This window comes from Drosophila virilis, chromosome X (genome assembly GCF_030788295.1).
Source record: "Drosophila virilis strain 15010-1051.87 chromosome X, Dvir_AGI_RSII-ME, whole genome shotgun sequence".
In the NCBI taxonomy this organism is placed as follows: domain Eukaryota; kingdom Metazoa; phylum Arthropoda; class Insecta; order Diptera; family Drosophilidae; genus Drosophila; species Drosophila virilis.
In genome coordinates, this window is record NC_091543.1 from 9800079 (window position 1) to 9817342 (window position 17264).

The 17264-nt window shown below is 40.3% G+C and overlaps 2 protein-coding genes across 2 annotated transcripts in view; one reads left to right on the plus strand and one right to left on the minus strand.

The window, feature by feature from the left end:
- The window catches only part of Pde9 (phosphodiesterase 9), a 158720-nt gene that overhangs the window by 26667 nt on the left and 114789 nt on the right, over positions 1–17264 (plus strand). The gene's annotated exons all lie outside the window — the stretch shown is intronic.
- LOC138911077 (protein krasavietz-like) lies at positions 4075–5433 on the minus strand. The gene has a single exon (XM_070208188.1). The coding sequence runs from the start codon at positions 5431–5433 to the stop codon at positions 4075–4077; it is 1359 nt and encodes a 452-aa protein (XP_070064289.1).

Sequence of the window (17264 nt, forward strand, 5' to 3'; positions counted from 1 at the left end):
ACGGATCCATGCATTATTTACCAAGCACAGACTGGCCTTGTTTTTAGTAGGCGCACTGAATCACTTGCCACCACAATAAAAGCCCGAAACGTATGGAGCAGCTCTTTAATTTCCATGTCCAAATGCTTTCGCTTTTTCCATATATATGCATGCATATATATATATATGTACATATGTATATATTCATACATATATTTCGTATACATATCCTAGACCCATTCGTAGCATTTTCTTTATAAGCCGGCAAACAGTCAAACACTCAAACGTAAGGCATTTTGAAATTTGCATGTGCTTCTGGCAACAATGGCAGCTGCCGGTGCTTAACTAGTTAGTTAGTGCCCAGGTGGTGCAGGTGGAACTGGTGGAGCAGGTGGTGCAGTTGCTGCCCAGATGGGCGCTGCGTTTGCTGTCACAGACAGGCAAAACACGCGAATTGACTTCATCAAACGCTCGCAAGCTGCACAAAATTGTTTCGTTTCACTGTCGCACAGTGGTACAATTTGACGTTTCTACGCTTAAAACTTAATGGGGGCCAATGGCTGTAAGATTTGCTAATGAGCGTTTCGTAAGCTAGCGGCTTTCCAGTTAATTTGCCTATCGATTACTTTGATCGATAACAAGCTGTCAGCAGCTCTATCCTAGTCATATAGAAAAAGCAGTTATTATGTATACCTATGTGTTTTTATAGCCCGAACCCATTATTTGTGCAAATGTAAGCAACAGTCAGAAGGAAGCATCTCCGAACTCATCAAGTGTGTATATTCCTGATAGCCGAGTCGATCTACCCATGTCCGTCTATGTATAAATCCAAGGTTCTCAGAACCTATAAGGGCTAGAGACTTGAATGTAGGTCCTCCCAGTGCCTGCGCAGTACGAGTTTGATACCGATACTCGATGACTTGCCCCGTTTCCAAGCAATAGATAATGAGATTTGGCAGAAAAGTTGCGAGTTATCGATGATTTAAAATAAAGTTTATATCGCTTAAATTCTCTTTGAGTGACGCATTCACGCATATTGGACAGACGGATTGAAGTCGATTGATATAGGGTATTGGCAAGTCGGTCAGTCGCAACAGAAACGAGCTTCTTGTTTCATACTGTTGCACACAAATTGGAATCACTGTGCGGCTGATGGTGTTGCTTTTGCTGCCACGAGCGATTGCATTTGTTACGGCCACAGCAACAACAATTACAGCAACAACAACAGCAGCAACAACAAGAAGAAGAACAACTCACAAACAACAACTGCAAAAACATCGCACTTTGACTTTAACGCTGTTGCATTTTACTAGGTCAAAAGCAACGTCACCGCCAGCAAAGGTTGCGAGCGAGTCGAAAGCGCGTGAATGAGAGGGAGAGATGGAAGGAAACAGAGAGAGATAGAGAGAGAAGGAGACAAAGAGAGGACAGGGGGTGTGTGTGTGTCTGTGTATGTGTGTGCGGTGTCAAACATAAATATGGCGTAAAGGTGAAACTGTTGCTGGCTGCCGTTGCTGCTGCTCCTTGGTGACTGCCGGGCATAAATCGGTGTCTGTGTGTGTGTGTGTGTGGTTGTATTGCGCGCTAAATTTCACACAAGCATAAATACACACGCACACACACACGCACACACACACACACACACACACACACACACACAAGAACATGCAGGCGGCCAAATAGCAAACCATTTCTAATTGGAGGTCGTCCTGGTTGTTGTCTTGGCTGCCTTTTGGCCAAGTTGTTGTTGCTGCTGTTGTTATTGCAGCTTATGTTGCGAATGGCTCTGAGCAACGAGCGCAATCATTTTTCTTATAATATTTGCGGGTCGTCTTCCGCGAAGGACGCACAGCCGAGGCAAAAGGAGTCCAACGTGCGTTTATATGTTTGTGAGCATTTCTTAATAACAAAATGAGCAAAGGCCAGCGCAGCCAGTGCGACGTTTCAGAATGCGACAAAAAAAATAATGGGCTAACAAATTAAGTGCGCTGTGAGAGAGTCGCCGTGCAATATGCCAGTGAGTCGTTTGAGTATGCAAGATAAATGGGATTGAGACAATTTAGACACGATGATTATGTGCGGCGAGAGGAGAAGAAAGAGAGAGTAGGAATCAGTGGAAATCAACTTCATATAGGCTGTCATATTAATAAAGTAAAATGGTCGCAGAGCCAGTGAAAAGGTGCAGAATAAAACACAGAGTACATTTGAAACTGGCTGAGTTGCCAGTTAAGCATTCTCTTCCTTGTTGGCGCTTGAGGTCTACAGGGCTCAGGTGTTGGATGGGAATATATAAAAGGAGAGTAACCGGCTCGAATCTTGATCCAAAGTCATTTGGCAGAAACATAGATGTGTAGGGTATGCTTTCAGTCAAGCTTTGATATGAAATCATGCGCTTATCTTTACTTTTAAATTATTTCTGATTTTAATAGGATTTAACATCTGTTTGCGAAAGGTAGGGCATATACGATATATATATTGTTGGCTGTGCGCATTCAACTTGGTTGCATTTATACTCGTTCATGAATCGGGTATATTAGTTTTGTGAAATGTTTGTCTTGCTGAAGTTAAAAGCTTGCGCCAGCTAGGTGCTTGGCAAGCTAGTTAAATCTCTGCGACAGCCTTAAAGCTATTGTGACGTTTAAGGAATATTACTGATGATAAATATCGATCCAAACATATATCTTACGCACATTTCTTAATACATTTAACCTGACAGCCTGCCTTAAGCATTTATTTGACGAGTATCACGTAGTCGGTTGCTTGCGACCGCAACAGTTTTATTTGCTTGGATTTACGTTTGGTCGCTTAACTCGCTGCCTCCGTGAACACTTTTCATTGCCAAGGCTGGCAAGTTGCAGCAGCTTCTGGGTGCTGGCAGCGCCTCGGGTTGTGGCTAGCGTTTGCTATTGTCGACAGCCCTCCGGCTTAGGCACGTGCGGTGCACCAAGAATACCACAAATGATCGACAATCTGTGGCATGAACTTGTTTGCGCTGCTGTCTGTTCACATAATTGCAACTAAGTGCATTTTTAAATGTTTAACACATTGAAATTGGTTAAATTGAGCGTATAATGTGCAACTGTGTTGAACAGGTATAAGGCATACATACTTGAACCCATAAGGTATATATATTTTTGATTAGTTGTCGATCAGGTCAACGTTGGTGTAAAGGTGCCATATTTCGTATGATATAGACCAATGCAGAATGTCTTTCTTTGTCGAATACCTCCTTCCAATCATGAATGCCATACTGTAAGCCCTGCAAATTTCAAGCACAGCCGCTGAGTAACTTTAAGTCGGGCACTCTCCGGCTAGAGTATACTATGTATTTAGTCTTTTTTTTTTCTTTCTTTTTAGTTGATATTTTTGAGTGGCATCGCGTTTTAATCGAATCGCAAATGCACTCATGTAAAATTCAATAATTTCCGCTCACTAACTCAATTAAATCGCCATTTCAGTTGCAAGCTGTTGCATGGTCGTTCGTGAGAGAAGGGAGGGGGAGGGGGGGATTTGCAGCAGTTCATCCCGCAACATTTTGTGGTAATTGTGGGCAGGGGGGGACTGGAGCGTGTTGTCAGCTGTTTGTTGCGTTTGATTAAAGGAATTCTTGTGATTTTCATTCAAGACCAAAAGACGGCATTAACTGCAAATAATCTCAAAAAAAAAATCCCCTTTAAGCCCACAAATTAAAATAGGAGAGTGCTCAACTCTCTGGAGTGCCCGACGAGATAATACCTTGTACAAAACTCTTGCAAATCGATATATTCATATATATATATATATATGTATATATAAAATGGCTACGGTGATGCCTGCTACCACCTGTTATCAGTCTTGAATGTGGCTTGTGTTGCTTTCTGATTATAAATAATTAAATGCAATTGTTGTTGTTGTCGATTCTATTGTTTATTGATGTTGCTAGTGTTACAATTGGATCTCTGGCTGCAACCATACGCTAGTACATTGCGGCTAAAAGTGCGATTGAATGGGCGGAAAATTTGAAAATGTGAAGGCCAATGGCAAATAATGCAAATATGCTTGATTAAGTGTATGCATGTGTTGTTATATATTAGATATGTGTTGATATGTGTGCATCTATGAGTATTTGGCAAAGTTGATATTGGCATTTAGGCTCGGCCCGATGACATCGCTATAGATGGTCTGGCTGCGCTGCTGTGTCTGTCGGCGATTTGTCACATAGGTATTATAATCGACACGGGCATTCGCATCGCTATCGCTGTGCAGCCAATGGACAAAGCGACGCATCTGATCCAGAAACGCAACCTTGCCCTTATCAATGTGATCCACCTCATACCAGCGTACGATGGCATCCTCATTGATAACGCCCGCCCGATACAGATGTACCGCAAAACGTTCAAAGGATTTGAAGAGCGCATGGTGCTCATAACACCATTCCTGCAGCCGCATCAGCAGTGCAATCTGTGCGCTGTCCGTGCTGCAAAGTGCATTCAGCAGTGGTGCATATGTTTGCAGCCTGCGTATGGTCTGCTCCGGACTGGAATTGGCCGGGCTGCTGCAACTGGCATTACTATTGATAGTCTGCCAGACAATGCCGATGACTTCCGAATCGGACATGTGATGCTCACGTTGAAATTCACGCACATTTCGCACCACCTCCACATGGGGCAGCTTCTCGCGAAAATCGTCAAGCAGACGCTGTTGCAAACATTTGCGCAATTCCTGTCCGGCCCGTGTCTCGTGCAGCTTTATTACCTCATCCAAATCGCTCTCCTGATAGACCTGCTGAAAATATAGATCACTGCGTAGCATTGGCGGCATAAAGCTTATAATTTTGCCATCCAGACCAGATTTCTTGAGCATTTGCAGCATGAAATTGGCGCCACGTTCACGCTTCAATGTGCTGCACACCACCAGCATAAATTCCATGGCCAGGCCCTCGTCAATGCTGGCCTGTTGCTGGCCCAATGCGAGCAGCGTTCGCGGATTGATTTGCCCATCGATCAGATACAATGCCATCAAGAGAGCCAGACGCCGGCGTGCGCCCTCCTCAAAGCCGCCGAGCAGCGTTAACAAACGCTGAGCATGCGGCTCAAAAGCCACATCCAGATGCTTGTGGCGACACCGCAAACGCTTCACCAGCTGCTCGTAAACACGCAGCGCATTGAGCTCAACGTGTGTCGTGAATACACAGTAGCTGGTCCGCAGCTTCAGGTCGCCGCGCGTGGGCAGTTTGCCATCGCTGGTTAGCAGGCCGCCCGTATATAGCACATCGTAGAGTTGTCCGCTCAAACGTTGATAGATCGGCTTGGATACGATATTGTCTAATGCCTTCCAGCTGGCCTCCAGCTTGCCTTTGGTACGATCGAGCGCCTCGACCAGTTCATTCCGATAGGCCAGGCACTCGTTGTCCTTTTCCTTTTTCGTGCGATTGCTCTTGAGGCGGAAACAGGGCAATATATATTTCGATGCCATGCTTTTTGTTCTTCACACTCTCCACTCTCGCTCCCTTTCTCTCTTTCGCTCACTCTACTTCTCTCCCTCTCCTCTATCTCCCTCTCTCATCTATCTCCCTCTCTCTCTCTCTCTCTCTCTCTCTCTCTCTCTCTCTCTCTCTCTCGCCTCTCTCTCTCACTCTCTGTCCTTTGAATAACTTATTATGGCTTACATTTGGCGCTTTTGCGATTTGTTTCTTTTTTTTTTTTTTTTTTTGTGGGAAGAGGGGGATATCTAAAATTTGTGTGCGGATTTTTCCGGTTTTACCTATATGGTTTTTCGTATCTCATATGGAATTTGGTGGGCGTAATTTCTTTTTTCCTTTTCTTGTTTATTTCTTTGTTTGGAGTTGTTATTTGCGGAAGGCGGCAAACAGCTTGAACCGAACTATTTGTAGGTTTTTATACAATTTTTTTCGGATTTTTATATTTTTACTTTAATTTTAAGTCTCGCACAAACTAAAATATTTGTAAAACTCATTGCTGAAAGCATTGTGCCAGGCCTGCTTCACGAGTAATCAAAAGCATAACTGATCTTTATATAGCTCGTACCCACGCAAAGGCTAGTATGATGTGATTATGAAATATTTCCTAATCCAGCTCAGCGTATATGCTTCTTACCATGTTGCAAAAATCAACAGGTACAATCATCCGAAACAGCGAAAACAAAGTGTCTGCAAAGTTTTAAGCTCTTCGGTTTTCTCAAAAAAATTCTGTATATTGTTCTTGTTCCTTTCTCTTACGGCTTCTGCTGTGGATTCAATGTGGTCAGTCAATCAGTCAGTCTATTAATGCTAACACTTATGTACAGTTAAATGCAGTGCTCGATAAATATGTAAGTTGTCCACACACAGTTGTTCGACCAATTGGAATCATGATGCTGGCCCAAACTCAAGACAACCGCAGCCCTGTCGCATTATCTTAGCCAAAGGCCCTAATAGAAACATGATAATATTAACTACATAATATAGCTCTTAGATCATTGTGTGCATAACAGTGTACGTTTAAGGTGTTGCCAAGTATTTATTATTGTAATTAAGAGCATCCCTTCAAATCCTGTTCTATCGATAAATCTGCAACTGGGTATGATATTGTTTGCTTAGGTGAGTTGCTTTCATATTTTGTTTGTTGTGTCATATCATTTGTCATAGCATACATACCAGAGTGTAGGCGGTTGTGTGTGTGTGTGTGCGTGTGTTTACTGTTAAGTAGACATGATAAAATGGCCGCTTAGGCGCTGTCAGCAGCGCAAATGCAAATATCAAAACACATACACCGAGCCACTTCATATGCTTGAAAGATTGTCTAGGCTGTGTGTGTGTGTGTGTCTGTCTGTTTGTCTGTGTGCGTGTGTCTGACAACGCGGTTGTCATGTAGATGTCTGTATTCCGTATTCTACTTTGCCTCGTGCTTTACATTGGCATCTAATGCCAGCTTTAGTCTGCGGCAGTTGCAAACCCATATGGCATCCGCACTCCCCCCTCCCTGCGCCATGTTGCCGGCATATAGCTGATATCAATCAACTGTAAATAGCTGAGAATGGACAGCTTATAGCTGCTGGAGTTTAAAGGGGTGTTGCGGTCGAGGGTTGGGCTGGTGTTGTGGTCGGGGTTGGGTTTGGGGTTGGGGTTGGGGAAGTGACTGTAAATTCCTTTTTGCATATTGAGTAAGCGATTTATGTTAAATCAACATAGAGGCGATTGGCCAACTAATTGAGCTATATGCGATTACGTCGCATCTGATATTGATTTGCTTTAAATGCAATTTGATTTATCAGCTTATTTTGTTTTGCTTGCCATCATTTGAATTTTATTGATATTTGCGTATTAGTTAGACCAACACTGTGCTAAGAAACACGCCAGTCAAATCTCAATTGTTATTAAGCAAGAAGTCTTAAAAAATATATATAAAATTGATGTCATTTACGCTTGACGAAAACATTTTCTAACATTGGCATGGGAGATTGAGCCTCTTGACAACTCTGACAATACTGTCAGCGTTTCGCGTTTACCAATACTGTGCTAAAAAAAAAACATGCCAGTCAAATAGCAAATTTTGATAGGCGAGAAGTGTACAAGTATAAGATCTAAGTCATTTACGCTTGATGAACACATTTTCCAACACTACCACTGAAGTTTGCGCCCCTTAGCAGCACTGTCGACTGCAATGTTCACTTAACAGCACTGCAATAACACAAAATTAATTTGGATAAATGCAAGGCAGTCGTGAACCATTAACTTAAAGCAACTGCGCAACACATTTGTCTACGATTACCAACACTGGCTGCTTGTTATTTTAAGGTCGCCTGATTAATTTACGTTTTCGTTGCCTAACTCAACTTTAGTTATTGTTTACAAATTGCTTGATATATTATGATTAAATATGTTATTATTTCGTTACGGTTCGATTTGATTTGTTTTGATTTGATTGATTCAACGAATTCCCCTCAAAGATAACACACACTTTTTTACTGTTGTTAGTCGAGTGTGCCTTAGTTTCGATTTGATTGCATTTTTGATAAGCTCTTTCTCAACGTTGCTTCTGCTGTTAATGTGACTGTCATCGCTTGACAACTGAAACGCTTGACACAGCGAATCGCAGATACAATTTTATTTATATTTATTCGCGTATTTATTTGCTCAATTTGGCTGCCCTGTAAGCAAAGTGCACTGAGGAGAAAGGCGTATCGATAGGTTTTGTGGGCAGCTGAAGGATTTCACTTAAGTAACTTTTTAAACAATGTTTTGCCATATGCTGTTAAATCTGTTATGGGTTGAGAAAAATAGGAAGGCATATTAAGGTATGTCTGTCAATTAATGTTCAATTGAACGTGTATAAATGCAGATAAACATAGATATACGTTGCAAGCTTCTCTTTGCTTCTTTCAGCACTTAATTTTAATCATTAATAGAGAAAGCCAAGAATATATATTCTTATGTATGTACATATGTATATGGCAATTTCTTAATTATTGTGACTGTCCCCAAGTTTTCTTTTTAACGTTATTTACCAACACTCTTCACATCTGGCAGCGTTGCCAACTGGACAAGGTGGCAACACTCTCCGATGATTTTGAATAAAATTTAACAATTGCATTTGCAATATACACTTGAGATATGGGTAAAGAGCATCAACTTGTCGTGAATAGTCAAAAAGCGCGTTTCTTCAATAATAAACTTGAAAATTGGTCGAGCTTCTTTGTTTCTGGTCAAGTTAGTAATATTCTTTGACCCTTTGTTATTGTATTTTCATTTTTATATGTTTTCTATTTTTTTTTTTTGATAAGGACTCTGATCAAGTGTCTGGTGCCAGACAAAGACACTTATTGATGGGGCATTACCTTGATAGCTATTCAAGTGCTTGAGTTGTTGTTGTTGCCCCAATTACAACTATCACCTCCAGTGATAAACGCAACATATTTGGAATTTCTCGATGATCGATAATGTGAAGCGCGCGTCAAGTGACCGCCGTTTGCCTGATTGATTGAATGATTGATTGCGAGATATGCACGAACATAAACCGAAAATAAAAAGAATCTTAACCGGGTTAAATCAATTACTTGATTTCTTTAATTTTGATAGATTCAAAGCTGCCTGTATTTCACTTCAAAGTTTGACATCTGTTGAAGCATTTTTATTCCTCGACAGTCCCCCACAAATCATACAAATTTATTTCTTCTGTGCAGTTTTAGAGCAATTTGCTCAATAATCAAATATTATAACAATTGAGAATATTTAATTGTTAAATTGAATTTAATTTAAAATATTTCGTAAACAACATGCACAGTGTTTGATTGTATCCATTTTTATGTTTAATTTTTAATTTTTTGTTTTGTTTTTTAATTATTATTTTTTTTTTTCAACATAAATCCAAGTCAAGTGCTTGGGTCACATATAGCTTGACCCTTTTCGTAGTCAAAAAAAAAAAAAAATTGTGCATAAATAAGAATTTAACTCGAACTTGTTATTCTGCCCACTTTTATACCGAAAAGTGCTGTTTTTTATTTTTGGAGCACCCTTTTTGGTATCATACTCATACCTTTGTCCATGCCCGCCTCGTTCTTGTCCTCCCCTACCCTCCACCCGCTTTTCGCTCCTGTCCTCTCTCTCTCTCTCTCGGCTTACAGTTTCGTTTCATTTTATTGACATTGGAAGCACCAGCTCAAATATTTAGATAAGCCGAAAGGTGTCGTTCGCAAAAAAATAAAAAGGAAACAATAACTAAGAGTGGGCTAGTCGTTGGGACTTGTATCCCGACTGTGAGATACCCTGCAAACACACTTCTGGGTTACCCTGCACACTTTTGACAGCGACAGTGATAGAAGACGAAGAGACGGAAAATATGTGTATATCGGGTCGCTTGTTATATATGTATATACATCTATATACACTTTCTTACCATTTCATATATTTACATCACTTCGATATACCCTATTAGCTCACTTTGATTACTGGGTATAAAGCAACAACAAAACTGAGGTCGCTAGCGTATCCTACAGTATATCCTACACACACACACACACACACACACACACACGCATACACTCCCGTTCTCAAAATTAGGCTGGGTCCTGTTGCAACTGCTGCTGTCATGTAAACGATTCCATAATCCAAATGGAGCGCTTGAAGATGTGTCTAGAGCGCGATATATTATGACACGCCCATAACCATGCTGACGCCCACGCCCACTGGACAGTACGAAGCCTGCCAGTTACCCCTCCCCCCATCCCCCTTCGGGCAGCACGCATACATGCGTAGTTGTCAGATTTTTGTTTTGAATATATTTGTTGTTGTTTTTTTTGTTTTTCATTTTCATTTTCATTTTTTGGGGCGGGGTGGGGTGCTGAGTGTAAAAGACAAAAAAGGATTTGCCTGTCATCTTTAGCCAAATGCCATTTGACATTTATGTTGCTCCCGTCAAAGCGCCACCACACACCCGCACACCCGCACACCCGCACACCCCCCTCTGCAGCCAGAGAGCGCCGCTCCTGCTGTTTGTCTCGCTGTGATTTGCTTTTTTGTCACATTAAATCTTGTTTATGATGTTTAAGCACTTTATTTCCGCTCGATTAAATTGCCATAATGACAGGCTGCGCGAAAATGTTCATTTCATTTTCGTTTTTTTTTTTTTTTTTTATATTTTCGTTTTGTTTTCCTTTGTTTTTTACCTTTTTGGCACGCTGCAAACATAGTGGAAAGCGCAGAGCCGAATAAACGGCCAGATAGACAAACAGAAGGCAGAAGGCAGCCGAAGGCAAACGGGCCAAAACAGCTGGCAGCTGCATTAACTTCAATTGACTGTAATGAGCATCAAGTGGGCAGGACGACGGGTTGTCCCACTTGACAGGCGCCCACATCAACATCATCATCAGCATCAGTATCATCATCATCATCATCAGCATCATCATCATCGTTATCATTATGTTCTTTAGCCCCAACGTCAGGGCCGCTTTGGCATTGGAGCGATTTGGGTAACAGCTTTTGGCATGCGGCACAATGCTCCATTTGCTGCAACTCGTCCATAAAATTTAAGTGTGCATTTTGTCGCTCGCCTTTTGGCCAGCATTTCGAATGTGTTTGATCTTTGTTGCCAGTTGTTGTGACTGTTGTTCTTGTAGCTATCATGCCCTCTGCCAGCTGACATTATCCTCTTTCCCACGAAAAGTGTAACACACGGAAGGTGTGCCCGACAAATGCAGCAGGTGATTTTATATTACTGCTCAGTACATAGCATAAAAGCTTAAAAAATAATGTTGAAGTCCGACGGATCGTAATATCGGAATACCGTGCTCCTTCAAAAAAGAACAAAAGCTTGTGAGCATCGGTCCACGATCATCCAAAATAATGGTTTTCATTTTGAAAGAAAAGCTAAGTTTATTTTTATAGAAAGAGAAGCCCGTGAGCATCTGCCCATGCTACGGATTAATTATCGTCCAAAGAATTGGTTTGTTTCTTTCATAAGAACAAAAGCTCAGAAACTTGGGCCCACTTTTTAATGTAGCTGCAAATAAACGATTATCTGAACTCAACATTTGTTCTATAAGAACAAAAGCTTTTAGGATTAACACCCACTTAATGTCAAGGATAGTGAAAGTGGCAAAAGTGTGTCAGACTTGCGTCTAGTATGACTGCAAGGGTATTCAGTATTCGGCCTGCTGAAATTGATGGTTGTTGTTATTGTTGCTGCTGCTAGCCAAAATGTATTGGCATGTTTTAATTAAACGAAATTGCTTGTATCCATTGAAGGCCTAATACCAGCCTGGCCAGGCTTCACTTTTGGACGCTCGCTCGCCCAACCGCCACCCCCCCTGGTTGGTCTCTGCTTGTCGCTCTCTCCCTCTCTCTTTCTTTCTCGCTGTCTCGCCCGCAGTCTCCCTGTGTGTGCTCTAATTTCTATATAGATGCTGTCTGACTTGTTGGATTATTTGGCCATGTATAAAGACTGTCTGAGCATCTTGCAATTAGTCAACTTAAAGTATCGTCTCTTGTTTGATCACACGTAGCTGCAAGTGTGTTAAATAATTTGTTTCAATTGATTTCCTTAAAGAAGCATTCGCTACTTTTAGTTTCCAAAGTTGCTAAAGCATTCGGTTTCATTCTAATTACATATCACACGCAGTATTCCCCAATAAGAAATATACTAATATGCGGCTCTGCGAGTCGTTTATTACTTGTCACAATTCGAAAAGCATTTGGAATTTGATTTAATATGCTTTTTGTGTGTACGCTTAAAATGTAATTAATTTAATTATTAACTGCAAGAACTTGCAAGCACATTCAAATTAAATTAAGTACGACGAGCACTTCGAAGTGCTGTTGTAAATTCCTTTCATTGGGCTGTGGCACACGGTGCAGTTGGGTTTAAATGGCTAAATAATAAATATAAATGGGGTCAGTGCTGCAAGCTAAAACAATTGCAACATTCATTAATTTACTTACCTTTTTAGAAGTGCATTTGATAATAAATTTTAATGCATTTTATTTCTCCAACTTTTGCTTAGGATTTGTTTTCTCCAAACTTATTGTACTGTGCTAGGTCTTAAATATTTCCAAAATTTCGAAATAGATTTGTTTCCATTAATCATTAATAAACTTGACTTACTTAGGTACTATTAATTTGCATAATATTCCAGGACATGTTCTCTCTGGTCGTTCTCTCAGATCGATTTATATAACAAAACCTTTTGTTCATTTTATCATGTTTAATTGAAGTTGTTTCCTCGATAACAATAAAACTCAAAATAAAAACATTTTGCGTCAAGAATTAAAAATATATTTCAAATAAACAAAACTAATTTGTATTTCAAGTATTTATTTCTTTAATATCTGAGTTTCTATTCCATTTTTACAAACAAATGCAGAAAGCTTAATTTCTTATTTTAATTTATTTAATCAAACTAATAAAAGTTATATTTTGCATCTTCAGTTGTATAAATCTAAGGATTTCATAAAAGTATAATATAAAAGTAAATAAAAATAAAATATATATAGAATATATTGTTATTCACGCCTGCCAGTCTGTTTCGACTAGGATGTTTCCGTTTATAGTATGGTAGAAGACAGGTGGGAAGACAGGCAGGCAGACAGGCAGGCAGACAGGCGGGAAGACAGTTGGAAGATACTTTTGTCGATAATCAAATAAAGTTGAATTTAGCTCACAAATATATGTGCATAAAACGTAGGCATTGACTAAGTGCGCTGCATGAATACTCATATGCGAGTTGAAGATGGGTTTTATCTGGGGAAATAACAATGGCAAGTGCTCAGCATTTGCATGTGAATAGCTTCACTTTTATCGTTTTGATTTGATGCCTCACTTCTAATCGAACAAACATGTGTCCTTGCAGGTAAGCCATAGGCCATAATTCCAGCTATTTGCGAGCGTCCAGTTAATACTGAGCCAGGATCTGGGTTAACAGTAAGTAAACCATTCAAAAGCAACAAAAATCAACAAAAGACACAAAACAACAATAGCTAGCTAGCTCTAATTTATGCACACACACACACACTGGCAGATAGTGTGTGTGTGTGTGCGTGTGTGTATAGTTTCGGTATTTGGCTTTTTGGCAGCTGCTCTGCTTGGCTCTTGATAAGATAAGCTCCAACAGAGGCCTCGTCCTTGCTGGAAAGTATATTGTACTGAGCATTGTCCGGGCACTTGCCGCTTCCCTTCGACACCACGCCCACACGCCCACATTCTACATATTGTTTGCTGGCTGTAATGCCATAACAATCAACTGAAATTACGTTAAATGACATGCTCATTACGGGCTACTTGCTGAGACTTTTCACGGGAATGATGGTCGAGCGAGGGGGGGGGGGGAGGGCACTATGGCATCTCGCAAGCCACAACAAAGCAAAAGTTATTGCCTACTTATGAGCGTCGCTGATGATCGAGTCGACCCAGGCCCCGCGCCCATTTATTATTTAAATAATCACATACAAATAAGCGCTTCAAAAGCGTTTTACAACACTTTAACAACACACACACACACACACACACACACACACAAAGGCGCACAGAGCGCACACACTGGCGCAGACACACAGGCACATTATTATGATTATTTGCATATAAAAAGTGTTCATTATGTTGTAAGCTACCGAAATTTTGCTGCTCACTGGCATTTATATACCCTGTAAATCTTGGAAATGAGTGCAGTGAGTTTTCACATAACTATTTGCTATGCCACAGGCAAAGGTAACTTGCCGTTACAGCTGCAAAATGGAGCTTTTTTTCTCTGTATACCCTGTAATTGAGTTGGAGAGCGTTTAGTGTTTAGCTCTGGTAGTGACAGGAAGACAAACACGACGCATGTTAGGCACTTTAATACCCTGTATTTATTTCTTATGTGCAACAAAGGAAATCTCAAAGTCTTTAAATCACTTGATTAAACAGATTAAAAAGGTTTGTTTGGCTTATTAATATTTCGTATACCCTATAATCAATGCAAAATACCTGTCCAATATTTGTATGCTTCTTCCATTGATTATAGGGTAAACGAAATGTTGAGCAGTCAAACAAACTGTTTCAGAATGTTGGAAAATGTTCTTAAAACTTTTTTATTAACAATATTCCGCAGGATATGGCTTTTTTCCTTTCATTTTATTTACAAGTAAATCATGTACTGCCACTGACTACAGGGTATTGCTAAGTGTGTGACTTGTATTTAATGAGTTTTTTGTTCGTTCTTTTTTTTCTGGTGTGCTTTCAAAAGTTGTCCACTAAAATCTGTCACGCATTTGACTTGATGAGCCGAGGCGAGCCAAAGCCGAACCGAACTGAACCGTATTTGGGGGCATCTTTGAGACGGGTCTTTAAACGCTTTTATTGGCTCTCAAATTGGCAACAGGCCGAACAGAACAGTACACAAAATACAAAATTTATTGTACATAAAGTATAAATTATATTGCGACCAGCCAGAATCTCGAACAGAAAGTTTGCTTCGGCCGATGCTTTTGAAGTTTTTCAGGCATACCGCAAACCGCCTTCAAGCCCCAGCCCGCTTGTCGCGCTTGCAAAGTGAAAGTGAAAGTGAAAGTAAAGTGTAATTAGGTTTATTTTGTGTTGCGTCTGCAAATGAAATGCCTCGACCGACAGGACGCTGGCCAGGAAATAGGACCGAGAGAGCCTTCATTATTGGCCCAAGCGTTGCGAAGCCGTAAAATTTAATAGACTTTTAACTACAATTTCAATGGACACATGCAAATCCACAGCAACAGCAGCAGCAGCAGCAGCAGCAGCAACAACAACAAATGCAATCGTTTGGTCGTCGTTAAATTGCTTTACGGCTTTACAATAGATATCGAAATTAGTTGAGAGCTGTGAAAGGACATCTTGTCAAGGACTTCACATAAGCATTTCATATCTTTTGTCGCACTCAATTCAAGCTTCTCTTTGTCTGCTCATTAATTCGAAAAGCCTTAATAATTCGCACAAGCATTAAATCAAGTGTACACTAAATAATCATGAGTATTATTTAACCCAAAGGTCTAAAATTACAGACTGTGAACCATGTATTTGTATTTGTTATGCTCCGCAAACATTTTGAAGTGCTTTTATCTATATTGCCAGTCGCACAAGTTGGAATGATAATCGAGCTTTATTTAAGCCTAAATATATTTTGGGCAAATTAAATAATACAATTATAATTACGGCTCGAGAGAAATACATTTAATGCAGCTCCATTCCTCTTTAAGCTCTTTAACTGTGTCTAAAGGTGTGTACGTTTAATAATTGGTATCGCCTTATAACTTCCAAAGCGAATGTTTGGCGATAACACAATATTTATTCAACAACAAGAAGAAGAAAGCAGCCAGTAGGTAAAATGGCTTAATACGGTAAGGTCCCATAGCTTCACTGTGGTAAATGTGTCTTCCAGGCGAAACGAGTTTGTATCTCCTAGGCGATACGCTTTCCTATACCCCAGCAGTATGGTCAAAATATCTTGAGCAAAAAAGTTTTCCATACAAGAACCTAGTTTTTAACTAATCGTTCCTATGACAGCTATATGATATAGTTGTCCGATGTGGGCTGCAATAGAAGGGCGAAACAATGAAAAATTGCAAGACGATAGTTTTATAACTGCGACACGCGTTCTTACTATGCGAACAGACAGATGGGTAGATGGGCAGATGGGTAGACGGACACAGACTTGGCTATATTAACTCGGCTGTCATTGCTGATCTATAATATATATATATATATACATGATGACAATCTATTAATACTCTCTACAGAAGTATAAAATGAATAACAAGCTATTTTCGACAGATTGAAAATGGATTGCAGAAATATGGCTAAGAACTGCATTTATACGGAAACTAAATTTCGCACGATTGTTCCGCTGGAACCTTTTAATATAGCAGTTCCAGTTGTTAGGAGTATAGCGAAGCTCGTCAATGCTGCATTGGCCAATGTATTTGGAAAATCATCAAGGTTCTATAGGTTAAGACTAAATGATATAGCGACCCCGTCCAGCCTATGCAGAGTTAGCTTTAAAGCTGAAACTCTAGCTTGCATATTGAGTCGCCTATCGGTTGCTAATCAAGTTGTTTGGTCTCGTAACGAAGTTATAATACTCTCTACAAGAGTCTGAGTTGCATGCATATAGTCCGTAGGGCTTTTCCGCAAATACCAAAAAAAAAAAAAAAAAAACTGCTCCGGGCTAAATATCAACTGTCAACAACCGTCGACCGACAACCGTCAACCGTCAGTTGTCAGTTGTCGGTTGTCAGCTGTCCAGTCCGATGGCTGGTCGATTGGCTGCCGATTGTTATCTGGCCATAAATAAGTTGCCTGTCCGAAACTGATATCATTAAAGATTATTAAAGTCAAATGCAAAGAACCAAAGCAGCAGCAAAAAAAAAAAAAAAAAAAAACCGCCACTGACAGCGCCTCAAGACCGATTTCCACCCACCCCAATCAATGGACAAGGAGCTACTACACATAATCTTCTCATAAGTATTTGATGTGCCGCACAAATAATTCGATTTGCATGTTGTCCCAGTTCGCATTGATTTGTCGTCGTTTAACGTTCTACCCTGGTTACTCGGGCTTGCTACTGCTTCTTCCCACATGGTTGACTCTATTGCAATTAACGAGCCCTCAGTTTATGACGAGCTGAAGATATGATAAACTCTGCTGCTTAAGCCGGGAAAGGATATATTAGGAATTCTCCTTTCGATATTGACTCTGCAGACAATTTGTGCACGACGTATATAAATAAGACAAATACAAAATTTGGTTTGCTTTAAGAATTTATCCAGATGCAATGCTGGGTATCAAATACCCTGAGAATCAAATATGCAT

What these genes read in the sequence shown, in the direction of transcription:
- LOC138911077 (XM_070208188.1), bottom strand. Translation starts at nt 5,433, where the DNA reads ATGGCATCGAAATATATATTGCCCTGTTTCCGCCTCAAGAGCAATCGC.